At 57.2% G+C, this 18,314-nt stretch overlaps 1 protein-coding gene across 3 annotated transcripts; it reads right to left on the bottom strand.

The window, feature by feature from the left end:
• Positions 1 to 1,011: 1,011 nt before the first annotated feature.
• On the bottom strand, positions 1,012 to 17,502 carry LOC112617011 (D-2-hydroxyglutarate dehydrogenase, mitochondrial-like). 3 transcript variants are annotated; one of them, XM_025373742.1, is made up of 8 exons: positions 17,391 to 17,502; positions 16,546 to 16,954; positions 10,584 to 10,641; positions 9,506 to 9,645; positions 8,399 to 8,592; positions 7,318 to 7,486; positions 2,103 to 2,246; positions 1,012 to 1,274 (listed from the first exon to the last, which is right to left on the bottom strand). In XM_025373742.1, exons 2-8 carry the CDS (start codon positions 16,859 to 16,861, stop codon positions 1,042 to 1,044), a joined length of 1,254 nt encoding a protein of 417 aa, XP_025229527.1. In that variant the 5' UTR covers positions 16,862 to 16,954; positions 17,391 to 17,502; the 3' UTR covers positions 1,012 to 1,041. The 3 variants fall into 3 exon arrangements, with proteins under 3 accessions (XP_025229527.1, XP_025229526.1, XP_025229528.1); XM_025373741.1 differs by lacking the exon at positions 17,391 to 17,502 and having other exon boundaries at positions 16,546 to 17,372; XM_025373743.1 differs by lacking the exons at positions 1,012 to 1,274; positions 17,391 to 17,502 and adding an exon at positions 3,292 to 3,370 and having other exon boundaries at positions 2,153 to 2,246; positions 16,546 to 17,372.
• Positions 17,503 to 18,314: the final 812 nt, after the last annotated feature.

Here is an 18,314-nt window from a genome sequence, read left to right on the forward strand (position 1 = left end):
GGTGACCGAGGGCACCTCCCACTGCCCAGACCCTGGTGACGGTGACCAAGGGCGCCTCCCACTGCCCAGACCCTGGTGACAGTGACCGAGGGTGCCTCCCACTGCCCAGACCCTGGTGACGGTGACCGAGGGTGCCCACTGCCCAGACCCTGGTGACGGTGACCGAGGGCACCTCCCACTGCCCAGACCCTGGTGATGGTGACCGAGGGCACCTCCCACTGCCCAGACTCTGGTGATGGTGACCGAGGGCGCCTCCCACTGCCCAGACCCTGGTGACGGTGACCAAGGGTGCCCACTGCCCAGACCCTGGTGACGGTCACTGAGGGCTCCTCCCACTGCCCAGGCCCCAGTGAAGGTAACTGAGGGCTCCTCCCACCCAGGCCCTAGTAACGGTGACCGAGGGCTACCATTATCCAAGACCTGGTGACAGTGACCAAGGGCTCCCACTGCCCAGGCCCCAGTGGTGGTGACCAAGGGCTCCTCCCCTGCCCAGGCCCTGGTGACGGTGACCCAGGGCTCCCACTACCCCAGGCCCCAGTGACAATGACCGACGGCTCCCACAGCCCAGGCCCCAGTGATGGTGACCAAGGGCTGCTCCCACTGCCCAGGCCACAGTGACGGTGACCAAGGGCTCTCAGTGCCCCAGGCCTTGCCCCTCCTTCCTTTGGTGTCCAAAAGCACAAATAATCTGGTAACACAGTCAAGGCCCCTTCCTCCAGAAAACTGCCCACCCTAGGACTCCCGGGGTCCGGGCTAAGCCTCCACAGCCCCAGGGGTTCCTCCTGCCTCCACTCATTCCACACAACTCTAGGTACAGCTGCCGCTGACTGGCCGCTGAACCACAGGCTGCGGGGGACTGGCAATGGCGCAGTCCCCGTGCTCCTCCCACAGCATGGGGCTGGGGAGGGACATGGCAGGGAAGAAGTAGTTTTTAAATATTAATGAAAATGGCCTAGACACCAGGAATACATTTTCCATCCAAAGAGGCTACTCTCTTAAAGCCATGAAACCGAGTCACATTTCAGCCATATCCCACACTGTTTAGGCTGCACCAATGACCCTTCCAGGCATCCCGAGACAAGGCTGGACTTGACGGACAGAGAGGGGACCTGCGAGCAGAACATGGGGCACCTTGACTTTCGTCTGGTCGGTGGCCATGGTCCCGTCAGTCACCAGGCCGGAGCCCAGTGCGTGCTCCAGGAAGCTGCCCAGCTTCTCAGCATCATGGCCTGCGTTGGAGCCTGAAGTCTCGATGAGGACGTAAAACGGACTCTCTAGAAGTAAGTAAGGAAAGCAGAGTGAGCAGAGGCTCCGGTTTCCAGGGCAAGAATCAGGGCTGCTTGGGCGGAATGGCTGTGATAGCAACCACTGATCTTTCGAGGCCAAGAAGGACCCAGGCAGCCTGCGAAGCACACAGCTGTCCGCTTGAGCTGACTTTCAGGAGGTTTAAAAAGTTGTCTTTGGCCAGGCATGGTGGTTCACACCTGTAATCCCAGCACTTCGGGAGGCTGAGGTGGGTGGATCACCTGAGATCACGAGTTCGAGACCAGCCTGGTCAACATGGCAAAACCCCATCTAAATTAGCCAAGTGTGGTGGCGGGCGCCTGTAATCCCAGCTACTCAGGAGGCTGAGGCAGGAGAAACGTTTGAACCCGGGAGATGGAGGCTGCAGTGAGCCGAGACCGTGACGTTGCACTCCAGCCTGGGCCACAGTGAGAAACTCTATCCCTCCACAGACAAAATTACTGGCTTTTCTCCCAGCATAAAAGTAAAACATGCTTACAGAAAGCAACGTGGGAAAACAAAGAAAAGTAGAAATGGAAAGAAACTCTCCCCACTCACCAAAAATAGCCACTTAGTTCCTTCCTGTCCTTCTTGCAGATGATCAGGAAATCTGTGTAACTACAAACCTTACACAGGACCAGGGCACCCTATTCTTTGTCCTAAATATGTTAAGGGCAGCTGTCTTACACACGAGCCCAATAGCCACTCCACGATCCGCCCAGGGACCCTCCATCCCCTAGGGCCTCTGAGCTGTCCCATGTGTCCAGAGGTGCAGAAGGAGCTGCAGGACCAGCTGGCCCCTGCATGGGGGTCAGTACCTTGTACCGGGCTGGCCAGGTGGAGATAACGCCCGACCAGTTGCATGCACACAGCATCCATGAACTCAAATGCAGACAGGATCTCGCCCAGCATCCCCTTGCAGGTGCTGAAGGTCTGCAGAACCTCAGCAAAGCCTGGACAGCCTGAAACGGGTCACAGCACGTCAAGCACTGCACAGAGCCAAGCCCAGCCCACCCAAGTCCCCCTTCAAAGCAGCAACATCAGCCCAATTCATGTAGGGTGAGCTGGGCAGCCGCGAGGAGTGCAAGGGCTGGCACTGCAAGAAACAGCCCAGGGTTCACCCGGCAGGTACACGTCTGGTGTCACCACCAGCATCAGGAGGGGAAGGCGCCGAAGAACCACACAGCACCTGAGACAGCAGCAGTGGGACTCAGAGCGGGTATATCTTGGGAACTCTGCAAACACAGGGCCAGCAACAGGCAGCCTTTGGGAACGGCTGCATTTCTCTTAACACAGTCAGCACTCAGGTCTTCCCTGCACTCAGGACCTCATCCAGCAGGCGTTTACCGGACACCCTGAGCTCCCTGCGGTGCTCCAGAGTTGGGGGGCTACCAGCAAGGCCCCTGCCCTGGGGAAGCCGACCCTCAAGGATAAAGATGGAAAGGAACTGAGTGGGTGTCCACAGGTGGACAGCCCCAGAGATGCTGCAGCAGGAGGGGGGCCCTGCCCATCTTTCAGGGCGAGATGGGGAAGCAATGTGAAGGCACGTGGATATCAGAGAAGAATTTTCCAGAGAGAAGGTCTCACAAGTGCAGAGGCTGGAGGCAGACACCTGCACTGGGTGACACAGGAACACCTCGAGGCCTGTGACCCAAGCGCCATGATGGGGTGTGGCTGCAGACGCACAGAGGGCCGGGTGTGGGAGGTGTCGGTGGTGTGGGAGGGTCTGGCGGTGGCTGCAGGTGTCGGTGGTGTTGGAGGGTCTGGCGGTGGGGACTTGGCATCTTGCTCAGAGTGGGTGGGAAGCCCCAGGAAGTGGGACAAGAGTGCCACGTGGGAAGTCGCCCCAGCTGCAGTAGGGCAGGAGCCAGGGCTGACCAGAGGGCCCTGGGGAGCCAGACTGAGCCCACGAGCACGCGGGACCCCAGGGCCATCCTCACAGGGGCCTGTTCTACACGGTTTAGATGTGGGTGCGGCTCAAAGAGGCGAGTGACTCCTCTCTGAGACCTGGAGGCAGGAAGAGCAGGATGCGGCAGCGGGGCTGGCCTCGGGCTCCCAGGACCACAGGCAGGCGGCACACAGGTGACTGCAGTCGGAGTGGGATCAGAGCAGAGAGCAGAAAACAGAAAACGTGGATGAAGAGGACCCGCTGATCCAGACAGCACTGCCACCCAGAGAGAGTCTGGCAGAAGCAGTCAGGGCTGCCCCAGCCGTTCCGGGGTCAGGGGTGAGGAGCCGCACCAGGGGCTGAAGGTGGAGGGTGGGCAAGAAGGGGGTGTGGGGGCAGCATCACAGGCCAGGCTCGTGCCAGAGGCAATGGGCGAGAGGGGCAATGAGAACTGATGGCTGGGTTGGTGGTGGGAGGACAGTGAGTGGCAGCCTTGGTGGGAGGGGCACCAGTGAAGAGGGCAAGTCCTGATTAGGGCAGATCCAGGAGAAGGGGCCTCCACCCAGCAGTGATGGGCTAGGCCACGTGACCCAGCGCCCAGTGAAAACACCACAAACGCTGGGCCAAAAAATACCGAAGAAAAATGCTGAAGAGGCCGGGCACGGTGGCTCAGGCCTGTAATCCCACACTCTGGTAGGCCGAGGCGGGCAGATCACCTGAGGTCAGGAGCTGGAGACCAGCCTGGCCAACATGGCGAAACCCTGTCTCTACTGAAAATACAAAAATTAGCTGGACGTGGTGGCGGGCGCCTATAATCCCAGCTACTTGGGAGGCTGAGGCAGGAGAATTGCTTGAACCAGGAGGCGGAGGTTTCAGTGAGCCGAGATCGCGCCACTGCACTCCAGCCTGGGCGACAAGAGTGAGACTCTGTCCCAGAAAAAAAAACCACGCTGAAGAGTGTCAAGGGCAAGGGAAGAGCCTGACCTGGGGGCTGAGCTGCACCAAGCCCAGTGCCGCTCTTGGCCAATAGCCCTTGCCCCGCCAGCAGGTTTGGCCTCAAGCTTCCCAGCCCACCCAGAGAGAGGAGTCCAGGAGATCTCCACAGGGCCACATCTTAGGAGTCAGGGCCAGAAGCAAGCCTGTCCCAACCAACTTGCCCCGAAGACTGCAGGGGAAGTGGTTGAACAGAATGAGAAAAACGCAGAATGGAGCTCGGCGCAGGCGTTCATGCCTGTGGCCCCAGCATTTTGGGAGGCCAAGGCAGGAGAATTGTTTGAGCTCAGGAGTTCAAGACCAGCCTGGGCATCATGGTGAGACCCTGTCTCTACAAAACAATTTTAAAAATTAGCCAGGCATGGTGGAACACACCTGGTCCCAGCTACTTGGGAGGCTGAGGCAGGAGGATCCCTTCAGCACAGGAGGTCAAGGCTGCAGCGAGCCACGACTGCACCACTGCACTGCAGCCTGGGTGACAGAGCGAGACCTTGTATCTCAAAAATATGCAGAAGAGTAATATTAAAAAAAAAAAAAAAAACTTTCCTGATAAATCATGACCCTCGATCAGCCCTACACAGCCCTACACTGACTTGCTGCCTGGGAGGTTCACAGAATTTCATTCTATGAACTTGGTCACTCCCAGGCTGCACAGACCCAAAGCCCCCTAGCAAAAGCAGAAACAAACCCCCTCTGGAGGAAGGTGCTTTGTCTTTGGCATCTAGGAACCCCTACGAATAATTCTTCAAACGTAACGAGCTGAACACTGCCACAGCCAGCCAAGCACAGAAAAACTAAGGAGCCAGGAGGGTGAACCAGCAGGAACAACAGACACTAAAACAGACCACACAGGCTGGTGCAGTGGCTCAGGCTCACACCTATAACCCCCACACTTTAGGAGGCCACGGTGGGAGGATCGTTTGAGCCCAGGAGTTCAAGAGCAGCCTAGGCAACATAATGAGACCCTGTTTCTACACACAATTTTTTAAAAATTACCTAGGCATGGTGGTGTGCACCTGTAATCCCAGCTACTCAAGAGGATGGCTTGAGCCCAGGGGCTATGATCACACCACTGCACTCCAGCTTGGGCAACAGAGTGAGACCTTGTCTGTAAAAAAAACTTTTACAGACTGACTACAGACTTGAAAAAATGGAATTGCCTGATTATAAAACATCATAAAAAATTATTCAAAGTTTTTTTTTTTTTTTTGAGACAGAGTCTCGCTCTGTCACCCAGGCTGGAGTGCAATGGCGCACTCTCAGCCCACTGCAACCTCTGCCTTCCGGTTTCAAGCGATTCTCCTGCCTAAGCCTCCCAAATAGCTGGGATTACAGGCGTCCACCACCATGCCCGGCTAATTTTTGCATTTTTAATAGAGACAGCGTTTCACCCTGTTGATCAGGCTGGTCTCGAACTTCTGACCTCGTGATCTGGCTGCCTCAGCCTCCCAAAGTCCTGGGATTATAGGTGTGAGCCACTGCGCCCAGCCTAATTTTTGTACTTTTAGTAGAAATGGGGTTTCATCATGTTGGCCAGGCTGGTCTCAAACTCCTGACCTCAAGTGACCCACCCACCTTGGCCTCCCAAAGTGCTGGGATTATAGACGACAAACTATGTTTAAAGACACAAATGGTGAGCTTGAGAATACCCAGAATAAAAAACTATAAAAAGTGACATTGCAGATTTTGAAAAAAATAATAAAACTTCTAGAAATAAAAAACTTTCATAATCAAAATGTAAAACTCAATGGACAGAGCGAACCATCCATGGAGGGGTTCAGCAGCATATAAAACACAGCAGAAGGGGGCATTCGTGAACTGAAAGACAGATGAGAAGAAATCATGCAGAATGCAGCACAGAGACACGATGATGACAATACGGAGGGGAGATTAAGAGACACAGAAGACGGACGAGACGTTCTATCCTGAATCACATTCCCAAAAGGAGAGGAAAACACAGGCAATATCTGAAGCAATAACGGCTAAGAATTTCTAGAACTGGTAAAAGATGCCACGTCACAGGTTTAAGAAATTCAGTAATTCCAAAGAGATGAAAAAGAACTAACACCACACACTGAAAACTTTAGAAGATCAAAAAGAGTGATGTTTAAAGTGGCCCACAGGGGGCCGGGAGAGAGGCAGAATCCCCTCACAGCAGCGCCCACAGACAGCGAAGTACCCAACAGCGAGGAGGCCAGAGGACAGGGGGCGGCATTTCCACCGAGATGAAAGAAAACAAACGACAGCCGGCAGCCGTGTGCCTGCGGAGAAGAGCCTTCAAAAATGAGGGTGAAATAAAGGTATTTTCAGACACACCAGAAGGGAGGAAGTGGTCACCAGGAGACCTTTACCTCAGGAAACGAACGAGGACCTGTTTGCAACATACTCCCAGAAGAAGAGCGAAGGCAGAGACAGTGGCCATAAAATAACAATCCTGGTGAGATTGTTTAAATACGGAACACACATCACAAGATGTAAGTGCTGAGGGAACAAGCGGAGTCTCAGCAGCCTCCAGGGCTGCCCAATCTTCTGGCAGCTCAAGACACTGAACTGGGAGTCGGTGAGCCCGCCACCACTCACGCAAAGACTGCTGGGCTGCGCGACTTCTGAACCCCTGAGGAGGAGATGCTGGATAAACCCGCCCGATTCAAACGAAGCAAGAAAGGAGACAAAGGCACGTCCCAGGAGAACCGAAGAAGCGGCCGTGAGGAAAGCAGGCCTGTGGAGACACGGCAGCAGGCAGGTCTGCTGAGACCGCCAATCTGGGCTAACTAGGGAAGACCCCCATTACAGGAGCTTTATCCCCACAGTAACTAAGAGTGGTGTCCTGAACTGATGCCAAATGACAGCACATCCCTCAATCTTACACCACAAGCTACTTAACTAACACAATGCGACACAAGCCTCAGTTTTGCTATGAAATGAAGTGTCCTCTGACCAGAGACAGAGACAGGCCTCACTCCAGACCTTTACCCACGACCACCAGGAAAGCCAGGTCCTGGATTTGATTCCCTTGGAAGCAGAGATGTCAGGAGATACTGGAACCGACAGTCCTGGGAGGGGTCCCTCCATCCCCTTCCTCACACCAGCACCGTCAGAGCAGACGCTCGAGCCCAACTCCCCATCTCAAGGCACAAATCGAGGAAGCCCACCGAGGAAAGCCACGTTCACAGCCCTGGGCTTGGGTGGACACAGGATGGACACCGCAGTGATGACCCCCAAAGTGCCCTCCGACCCGATGAACAGCTGCTTCAGGTCATAGCCCGTGTTGTCCTTCCTCAGGGAGGTCAGGCAGTCCAGGATGGTGCCGTCGGCCAACACCTGGGGGCGAAGAGAAGCGCGTTCACCCGCCTGCCAGCCTCCTGACACCGCGTCGGTTGCCTCCGGGGCCAGGTGACACTGCTACAACGGCCTGCGGTCATGCCAAGAGACTGACGGATGTACTTTCCTCCCATACGAGTGACACCCCCCACACACAGCAGCTCATTGCCCAGGGGGCACGCCCAGGGTTGGGGGCAGTGGGGAGGCTCCCCGGGAGTAGGGCATTGAGAAAGCAGAAAAGAGCCAAGCCCAGGACCCAGCCACCTCCGGACCCACCAGCCATAAGGCAGCAAAGCTCCCGAGCTGCGGGCCTCTCCATGTCCTGTGTGCTGGTACTGGGAGTCAGAGGCTTCTACAGCTCGTGAGTGCAAGAAAGTAATTTATAATAAAGATAATCAGTGGCTGGCCAGAATAAAAGCTACTGGAGCGTCATAATTTACTGGATGGCAGCAAAGCATGGTTTTGTGTTTGCTTCGTCCACGTGGGTAAACAGGACAGAGAGCTCTGCCCGTGACACTCGGCTGGTGAGGGTGCGGGGAAACGGAGGGGCCCTGGAGGAACAGCGGTCGACACAAGGTCACGAAGCTGACCCTGGATGAGCGTTCCTTCACACTCAGCTTCCGGAAGCCCACCACTGCCAGGGCGGCGGCCCGTGTAACTGCATCCTCTCCGTGTGGCCCCAAGGCAGTGGACACAAAATCACCCAATCATGGGAGGGCAGGGCAGGACAGGGCCAGGCCTCCCTCAGGATGGGGGTGTATGTAGCCCGCACGTCCCTGAGGGGCCCAGGGCCAGGAACCAAGACCTCCCACCCCGAGGGGCCCCATGCACCTGCACCACCACGTGGGCCCACGAGAGCCGCGAGAGGACACCCCATGGCCACCTCTGCGCCAAGCGGCTGCCCCAGCTCACCACTTCCAGGCCCAGGACAGTTCCATGCAGTGAGCCGTATCGAAGAAACCGCAGGCCCCCGGCGTTGGTTGCCACGTTTCCCCCGATGTGGCAGCTGCCCTTGGCTCCTAAGTCCAGCGGCATGATAAAGTCCCGTTCCTCCACGTAGTGGCTCAGCTCCTCCAGGACGCAGCCCGCCTGGCAAACCAGAATTCCTGCAGAGAGCGACCAGGCTGCCACAGCACTCGACTTCCAGTGGGCCCGGGGCTGGTGGGGCCACCCCCATCCCGCACAGACAGGCCACCCAGAAGGAACATCAGCCTCAGCGCCAGGGCCGAGGAGAAGAGGCGCCCCCACATCGCTGGCCCAAGGCTGAAAACATCCGGGCCTAACAGGACCTTTACGATTATAGTGACACAAAAGAAAAATGGGTGACATGAAAAGAGAGGGAAAAACTTCCCACCCACACACATGCTCCTGGAAAGGAGCAGAAGGGGGAAGATTCTCGGCTGGGGCGGATCCTGGCCCTGGGCACGTGGGACAGTGTCTGGAGACATTCTGGGTTGGGGGTGCCATGGGCACCTGGTAGGCAGAGGCCAGGGATGCTGCTCAACACCCTACAGTGCAGGTGCCTGACCAGAAGTGACCGGGGCCTGGAGCCCGGCCTTGTGGGGAGAGGCCCAGCTCCAGAGCAAGACCCTGGCACCCTGGGTCTGCAGCGCCACGTGACCACAGGATCCCCTCACACCTGCCACGCCCTGGCGCCCTGGGTCAGGATCCCCTCACACCTGCCACGCCCTGGCGCCCTGGGTCTGCCGTGCCATGTGAGCACAGGATCCCCTCTGCCTGCCACTCTGCACCGCACACACCTCCAGAGCGGGCTGGAGCTAGAAGGGACCAGAGTGACAGCCCTCACCATACGTCATCAAAGTGACCCCACAGCAGGCATGTCTGGAGGGGCCAGGTGAGGTGGGGCTGGGCTGCCAGGCTACAGATGCTGGTTCTTTCCCCAGCCCCGTCCCTGACTCATTCGCCCACCCAAGCACTGTGAGTCGCAGACGCTGGCAAGGAAGAATTCCACCAGTACCAGGAGGGACACCTGGGCCCCGAAGGGCAGCACAGGCTTACCAGACACACTGTGGAAGCTGAGGACCTTGTTCATGCGGGCAGTGGAGAGGATGATCTCGTCAAAGACGGGGACGCTGCCACCCACCATGCCTGTGTTGCCCCCCTGCGGGTTCACAGCCAGGTTCCTCTCGTGGCAGTGCCTGGGATGAGGACAGGAGGGACATCGGGGCTCTGTCCCCACCCCCACGCCACCATCCCCAAGGACACGCCACAGGACCAGTGCCTGACCCCAAATCCTGATTACTCTGCTCTGCCTGCAGCCCCGGCGGCGGTTCCTCCCCAGCCCACGCATGTGAGGGATTCTGAGGAAGGACAGATGCCAATCCAGGAGCCGTGCACAGGGTGACGGAAGTGGAGGCCCCGATTCTAATGTCCTAAAAGACTTCCCGCACAGGACAGAACGTCCTACACACCCCGCTCCCATCCTTCCCGTTCACACTGTGGTCACAGCGGGCCCAGCTCAGGGCTCCTCGACCGCACTGCCCCCACCCCCTTCCACCCTCTGCCTGCATCTCCCCAGCCTTGGCCCGTCATCCCCCAGATGTGTGCCCAAGGATACCTCCCTCCCAACCAGTCTGCACCTTTGCAAAGCCCCAAAGCCTTGAGCACACCCAACGTGTAAGGGTTTGGAGAAACCAAAGCTCCCTGACCTGGAGAGAGGAATCTGCCCACGTACATTAAATAAACCCTGGAGGCAGCAAGTCCCAGGGACGGAGTTTAACAGAGTAAGTGCAAATTGCCACAAAGTACCTGCTGAGGATGATCTAAAGCACTGTCTACAATCATGGAAACCTGGAGACCAGTGCCACCCTGTGGCGTGTCCATGGGGGAGGATCTTTGCTGTTACAGACGGTGCCAAGAAATGTGCAGGGGCATTGCCAAATGGGGGGAAATGATTACACACCATAGATGCATTGATATAGCACTTAAAAACCACAGAACAAACACTGAGACACACAAACCAAGATGTCATCGGCTGGCTTCGCACCGCGTCACCCCAGCTGCCCACAGGCTCCACGAGGAAATGACCGGCAGGCAACACAGAAGGACTTGGGGGAGCCGGGCGCCACCACCTCACCTGAGGATGTGGGACACCTCCTCCGAGGTCCGTGGCCTCAGCAGCACCTTGCTAGAGCCTGTGACAGGAAGGAAACCCCGTGAGACAGCGTGGGGGGAGCTGCAGATGAGGCAAGTGGGCGCTCTCCCCAGAGTGAGCTTTTTTCTTTTGGAGACGGAGTCTCACTCTGTTGCCCAGGCTGAAGTGCAGTGGCACGATCCTGGCTCACTGCAACCTCTCCCTCCCGGGTTCAAGCAATTCTCCTGCCTCAGCCTCCCGAGTAGCTGGGATTACAGGCACCTGCCACCACACCTGGCTAAATTTTGTATTTTTAGTAGAGATGGGGTTTCACCACGTTGGCCAGGCTGGTCTTGAACTCCTGACCTCATGATCTGCCCACCGTGGCCTCCCAAAGTGCTGGGATTACAGGCGTGAGCCACCATGCCCAGCCCCCAGACAGTGATCTTATTTGGGAAGCTGAGGAGAGAGAATCACCTGAGCCCAGGAGGTCGAGGCTGCAGTGAGCTATGATCGCAACAGCACTCCAGCCTGGGTGACAGAGCAAGACCCCGTCTCAAAAAAACCAAAACTAGGTCCCACGTGGGAGGTGGCAGGCCGGGCACTGGGCAGTATGCAGAGGTGGGTGAGGCTGGTCCCATGGACGAGAGTCCCACAGGCCAGGCATTGGCGGCTCTGAGGTTGCCCACCCACTTGTGGTGAGGTCAGCTCGGTTCCATGGTAACGGGCTGTCTGCAGGCTTCCCTCCTGCCACGCCACCACACTTCGTTTCGTGATGTGTGTGCACCTCACACGCAGACACTTGAGACCTTGTGGACATCCTGTCGCTCCTCAAGCTTCACCCATTAACATCTTTGATTATCTTAGACTGAATCAGTTACTAGGATGGTTGCCAACGAGTGATTTTCCTAAATCCAATCGTCCACCTACATTTCCTTTTATTTCTTTTGAGACAGGGTCTCACTCTGTCACCCAGGCTGGAGTGCAGTGGTACAATCACAGCTCACTGCAGCCTCAACCTCCTGGGCTCAAGTGATCCTCCCACCTCAGCCTCCCAGGTAGCTGGGACTACAGGTGCCTGCTCCACCACGCTCGGCTAATTTTGATATTTTTAGTAGAAACAGGGTTTTGCCATGTTCCCCAGGCTGGTCTTGAACTCATGGCCTCAAGCAATCCACCCACCTCAGCCTCCCTAAGGGCTGGGGTTACAAGCATGAGTCGCTGCGCCTGGCCTCTTAGCTGACTCTGCCACAAGGGAGGGCTTTCCCCTCACTCCCACTGACATGTTTACGTAGCTGCTTATTCACAGTGATGAGGGCTTTCGGCTTCTCATTTTATTCACTGGGCTGTAAGTCTTGGCTGCCTTATTTGCTGAGTGCCTGGATGTGACCAATGGGAGCCCTCTAAGCTAGTTAGCCAGTGTTGCTAACCACTGCTGCCCCAAGTGAGCTGGTGTCTTTCTGCCTTTGGGTTTCCTTGAGATGACTTTCCCAGGTGATGGGGGCTGCAGACAGACAGCAGGTGCAGTCACAGGTGCCTGTCACCTCTTCACGGAGCTCTGAGAACCAGGCTGTGGTGTCCACCTTACTTTTCTTATCGGAACGCCACTTAATCTCTCTTTCATCAAACCAGCAATGTTTGCAGAGGGGCCTGCTGGGCGCCTGGGCCTTGGCCGACACTTCAGCGCACCACCTGAGGGAACTGTGGCACCTGCGCTCGCTGCATCCCTGTCCCCAACTCAGCTCGGGAGCCCCAGGACTCATGGCAAAGCTTTCGACTTGGGCACACTTGGGACGCACCTGTGACAGGGTTCTCAACACATACATGAGTGCGCCCCAGAATGCAGGCCAGGCCGCATTCCAGACACAGAATGCGGACAGAAGGACAGAATTTCCCACTCCTGTGATGTTTACCTTCTAATGGGAAGGATAAAAAGGACGGCTCCCTCCCAGTGGTCCAGTGTTAACCATGGGAGCCCCACAAAGAGAGAGGGGGCCGTGGGGGCAGAGCCGCCAGAGGTGACGCAAGGGTCCAGCCTGTTTTCACACCGCGAAGCCCCCACCCTCCCGCCAGTGCAGGCATGCTCACTAAACATCTGCAGCATCCATCCGGAGCAAATGGTCTAGATTTTTGAATATGATGCTTAATGAGTTTTCAGAAGTCTAGACACGCTCTCTCTCCAAAAGCAAGCCACACTAAGGGGCAATTCATCTAAAATTCAACAACTAAGCCTCACCTCAGTAAACACCTACTGAGCAGACATTCAGGACCAAACCTGTGGACTCAAAGATGAGTGAAATTCAGCGTTGCCCTCACCAAACTCCGGGCAGCAGGATGCAGAGGAAGGTGCCCTCCCACAGGCGCACACAGACACTGAGGGGCGGCCCTGCAGCAAGACAGGGTGTCCATGGCCACGGACATCCAAAAAGGGTGCTGACTGGAGAGAGGGGTCCCAGGGGGACAGCCAATTCTTGCCCAGTCAGGCTCAGGCAAGGCAGGGGAGAGGAATAGTGTAGCCACCCCTCAATCTCAGTTATAGCTTCCACCCCACTCCTGCAAGCCCTGGGAGAGCCCCCTTGCCGACTAGGGCAGCAGCAGCATAGCCCAGGGTGCTGGCCTCTGTGCAGGCTGGGAGCACGGGAATCCAAGCCTTGTGCTCAAGGCTCACGCTAGGTTCCTGCCCCACTCACCCACATGGTGTTTCCAAGGCAGTGGCTCCAAGCCCCATTTTGTAGGGCAGGCACTGAGGGTCAACTGCCTAGGGTCACCCAGGCAGCAGTGCTGAGCCAGGACTGGGGCCTGACTTAGTCAAGCCCAGAGTGGGCGTCCATCCTCACCTGGCTCCAGGGACAACACTCATGAGCCTGCAGGCCCTGGGCCATGGTGGACGCTCAAGGCTGCAGCTTGAGATCGCCCCAGAGGGATCCTTATTTAGGGAGCAGGGTGAGGGTGGGGGCCGTTCCACTCAAGAGAGCTCCTACGTAGTGACCATTGGTCCAGTGATTTCCAGTGACTCCCGGCCTTTCTGCAGGGAAAGAGCTGCTTCCATTATCTGAGCCTAGACCCCAGTTCAACTTGCTAACTTTCTGAACTGTTTTAACATACACTGCACTCCCAGATTACATGGTCTGGAAACTCTGAGTGTTCTTAATACTTTTAATCTTCTACAAGGGCCAAAACAACAACAACAAAAGATTTTAAAAATTCCAGATCTTCCCAATGACAGCACACCCTACGTTCAGCCCCAGGACCTGGTGCCAGTGCTACAGGTTTAAATGTATCATTTTGTTGTAAATTAGAGTCAACCAATTCTCTTCTACCTCACTTTACTATTTTAGCAAGAACACCATGTTGATTTTTTTTAATTGTGTAGCACGTAGGTTATGTTATCTCAGAAATCATTTTTTTCTATCACCCAGGTTAGACAGCAGTGGTACCGTCACAGTTACTGCAGCCTCAACCTCCCAGGCTAAAGCTGTCCTCCCACCTCAGCCTCCCAAGCAGCTGGGACCACAGACACACGCCACCACATCCAGCTAATTTTTAATTATTTGTAGAGAGAGAGTCTCACCATATTGCCCAGGCTGGTCTTGAACTCCTGGGCTCAAGTGATCTCCCACAGAACTGGGTTACAGGTGTGAGTTGCCACACCAGCCTGCAATCATTTCATAAGAGAAAACTGGGTTAGGCGTGGTGGCTCATGCCTGTAATCCCAGCACTTTGGGAGGCCGAGGTGTGTGATCACCTGAGGTCAGGAGTTCGAGACCAGCCTGGCCAACATGGTGAAACCCTATCTCTACTAAAAAAATACAAAAATTAGCTGGCTGTGGTGGCGGAGGCCTGTAGTCCCAGCTACTCAGGAGACTCAGACGAAAATCACTTGACCCCAGGAGGTGGAGGTTGCAGTAAGCGGAGATTGTGCCACTGCACTCCACCCTGACAGGGCAGGACTCAGTCTCAAAAAAATAAATAAAATAAAAATAAGAGAAAACTGGGCACTGTTACCAAAAGGAAGTGCCAGCCCCGGAGGCTGAGAAGTTCCTCATTCATGCACAGACTTGTAAGCCAGTGGGCAGGAGTGCAGTGGGAGGAGAGGAGCAGGCGTGGCCAGCCAGGAGCCCTTCATCTTACCTAGTGGGTTCCAAAAAGATATGTCCGCTTCCCAATGCCCCAGGACCTGTGAATGGGACCTTATTTGAAAAAACGGGGCTGGGCGCAGTGGCTCATGCCTGTAATCCCAGCACTTTGGGAGGCCGAGGCAGGCAGATCACGAAGTCAGGAGATCGAGACCATCCTGGCTAACACTGTGAAACCCTGTCTCTACTGAAAATACAAAAACAATTAGCCGGGCATGGTGGCAGGCACCTGTAGTCCCAGCTACTCAGGAGACTGAGGCAGGAGAATGGAGTGAACCCAAGAGGCAGAGCTTGTAGTAAGCCGAGATCGCGCCACTGCACTCCAGCCTGGGCGATAGAGCGAGACTGCATCTCAAAAAAGAAAAAAGAGAAAGAAAAAATGGTCCAGCTGCGCGCCAGGGCTCATGCCTGTCATCCCAGCACTTTGGGAGGCCAAGGTGAGTGGATCACCTTAAGTCAGGAGTTCAAGACCAGCCTGGTCAACATGGTGAAACCCCGACTCTACTAAAAATACAAAAATTAGCCAGGAGTGGAGGCGGGCGCCTGTAATCCCAGTTACTTGGGAGGCTGAAGCAGGAGAATCGCTTGAACCCAGGACGGGGAGGTTGCAGTGAGCCGAGATCGTACCACTGCACTCCAGCCGGGGCAACAAGAGCGAGACTTCATCTCAAAAAAAAAAAAAATACAGGAAAAACAGTCTTTGCAGGTGTAATTAAGTTGACAGTACTGAGATGAGATCATCCCGATTAGGGTGGGCCCTCAATTCAATGAGAAGTGTCTTTATAAGACAGATGGAGAAGTGTCACAGAGAAGAGAAACCTGTATGAAAAACAGGCAGAGACTGGAGTAATTTGGTACCTGGGGCCACTAGAAGCTAGAAGAGGCAGGAAGGAGCCTTCTCTGGAGGCTTTGGAGGGAGTGGAGGGAGCGCAGCCCTGTGATACCCTGATTTCACACTTTTGGCCTCCAGAGCTTAAAGAATAAACTTGTGGGGTTTGGTGGGGAGGAGAATTGTTTTGTTTTAGTGATGAAGTCTTGCTGTGTTGCCCAGGCTGGAATGCAGTGGTGAGATCGCACTCCACTGCAAACTTGAACTCATGGGCTGGAGTAACTTTGTTACTGTTTGTTTTTTTAATCCTGGGCTGGCTAATTTTATTTATTTATTTATTTATTTTTATTTTTAGAGACGATGGGGGAGAGGTGGGGGTGGGGGGGGGGGTCTTGCTACGTTGCCCAGGCTGGTCTTGAACTTCTGGCTTCAGCCTCCAGGGCAGCTGAGAATACTGGCAGAGCCACTGCGCCCGACAAAGTTGAGTTGCTGGCCGGGCGGAGTCGGAGTGGCTCAGGCATGTAATCTCAGCAATTTGGGAGGCAGAGGTGGACGGATCACGACGTCAAGAGATCGAGACCATCTTGGCCAACATGGTGAAACCCTGTCTCTACTAAAAATACAAAAATTAGCGGGACGTGGTGGCGGGCGCCTGTAGTTCCAGCTACTAGGGAGGCTGAGGCAGACGAATCACTTGAACCTGGGAGGCGGAGGTTGCAGTGAGCCGACATCGTGCCACTGCTCCAGCCTGGCGACAGAGTAAGACTCCGTCTCAAAAAATAAAATAAAATAAAATAAAAAAATAAAAACTTGGGTTGTTCTAAGCGACACGTTCGTGGTCCTTTACTCCAGCAGCCTGTGGCGGTGCACACGCCCCTCTCAGCGCAGCCAGGGGCTGGCACCCCGACCCAGCTCGTTCTCAGCCCGATTTGAAGCCTCCACCAGAAGGCGCAGGAGAGCAGGGACGCGGCCCCGCCGCAGCTTCCCAAGCCTCACCCACCTCGCAGCGTCCGTATCCAGTCCACGTTGGGAGCCTGCAGCGCCTCCGGGTCCGTGACGACCCCGCCGGGCACGATGCGCTCAAAGGCGGCCAGGTCCTGCTCAGACACCGTGGAGAACGGCAAGCGCCGCACGGGGTAGCGCTCCCGGGTCAGCGGCACCTCCGGGGTCCCGGGGGCGGAGCAGCAGCCCCTGCGGGCCAGGGGGCCAACCGGCCGACCCCAAGAACCCGCGGCTCCCGGGGCACAGGCCCCGCGCGGCCCCGGGGGACACCGGAACAACCACGCGGGCCGCGCCAGCAGCTGACGGGGCAGCATCGCCGCCGGGACGGAGGCCTCGGGCTCCTCCTTCCGGGCGAGGCCGGTACTCAGGGCCCGGGGGGCAAGGGCCGGGAGCTGCTGGCTGCGCGCCTGGAAATGGCCAAGGGGAATTTCACGTTTTATGCACATTGTACAAGTTGAAAAACGCTTGCAGAAGCAGGGAGAGGGGCAGGAGGGCAGCGAAGGGGAAGGCTCCGAGCACCCGGGCCCTCCCCCGGCCCGGCCCGCAACCCCGCGAGCGCGCGAAGCCCCCGCAGCCGGCCTGGACTTAGCGACACGCAGGCTCGCGGCGGCCTCGCCGGGACCTGCCCCGGACCCCAAGCCGCCACGCTCGCCCCCAAGGGGACCCCGCGGACGCGCGCGCGTTCCACGCAGTCACGTGACGAGCTGCAGTGCCGCCCCTACCCCCGCTCACAGGCACAGATTGGCTGACGGCGCCCGAGATCGCGCCCCGCGACCCCCACCCGCCGTGGAACCGCAGCCCGGGACCCTCAGCCGAGCGCTCCGGGCGGCCGCGCGCACGCACCCGCGACCACGTCCCGGGTTCCAACCCTCAGCGACCGCCGCAGGCCCAGAACCGCTAGGCCGGAGTGGGCGGGACGACGCCGCGCCTGCGCATTGACGGCTCCGCCCTGCCATCGAAGCCCCGCCCCGCGCTCCTAACGGGTCCCGCCCCTCTCGTCATTCCCGCCCTCCAGGCCCCGCCCCGCCGTCCAAGCCCCGCCCCGACTGGCATCGGAGGGTCAATCGCCGCTCCCTCGTCCTGCGTTCCCTGAGGGCCTCCGGCGTCCAGGCTGTCGGGCTCCTCCCTTCAGGTAGGGAAGGGACTAGGCTGAGCGCAGCCCAAGACGCCCAAGCAGCAGCCGGAGCGTTCTCCAGAACGAGGCCCGGTACGGGGGCTCGACTGAGGGACCTGGGGGCCGGCCCGCTCCTCCGAGGCCGTGCCCAGGGGGCGCCCCTTTCGCCAGCGGCCTCCCTCCCCCAGCTCCTGCACGGACCACCCCTCCTGGGCCCCCAGCCTTAGCTTAGGGGGCAGCTGCCTCCTGCAGGTGTTTTCTTGCCTCCGTGTCCGCTTCCGCCTGTTCAGCCCTCCGTGCCCTCAAACCCTTCGCACACCTGGGGAGCTCCTGGCCTCCTGACGCAGTACCTGCTGCCCCGAGGAGCCTCCCGGCCTGGGCTCCCCTTCCTGAGGCATCGCCAGCACTTGTTTTGTGGGTTTTCGAGACAGGGTCTAGCTCTGTTGCCCAGGCTGGAGTTCCGGGGGTGATCTCAGCTCACTGCAACCTCTGCCTCCCGAGCTCAAACCATCCTCCCACCTCGGCCACCCAAGTAGCAGGGACTACGGGCGTGTGCCACCACACCCGGCTAATTTTTTGTTATTGTATTTTTGTAGAGATGGGGGGGGTCTCATGTGCTGCCCAGGCTGGTCTCGAACTCCTGGACTCAAGCC

This window comes from Theropithecus gelada, unplaced genomic scaffold (assembly GCF_003255815.1).
Source record: "Theropithecus gelada isolate Dixy unplaced genomic scaffold, Tgel_1.0 HiC_scaffold_15801, whole genome shotgun sequence".
Taxonomy (NCBI): Eukaryota; Metazoa; Chordata; class Mammalia; order Primates; family Cercopithecidae; genus Theropithecus; species Theropithecus gelada.

What these genes read in the sequence shown, in the direction of transcription:
- LOC112617011 (XM_025373741.1), bottom strand. Translation starts at nt 16,993, where the DNA reads ATGTGCATAAAACGTGAAATTCCCCTTGGCCATTTCCAGGCGCGCAGC. An exon ending in CAGCTTCCACAGTGTGTCTG is followed by an intron (nt 8,593 to 9,505) that starts GTAAGCCTGTGC and finishes CGCTCTCTGCAG; the next exon opens with GAATTCTGGTTTGCCAGGCG. An exon ending in TGTGAACGTGGCTTTCCTCG is followed by an intron (nt 2,247 to 7,317) that starts GTGGGCTTCCTC and finishes GACCCGTTTCAG; the next exon opens with GCTGTCCAGGCTTTGCTGAG.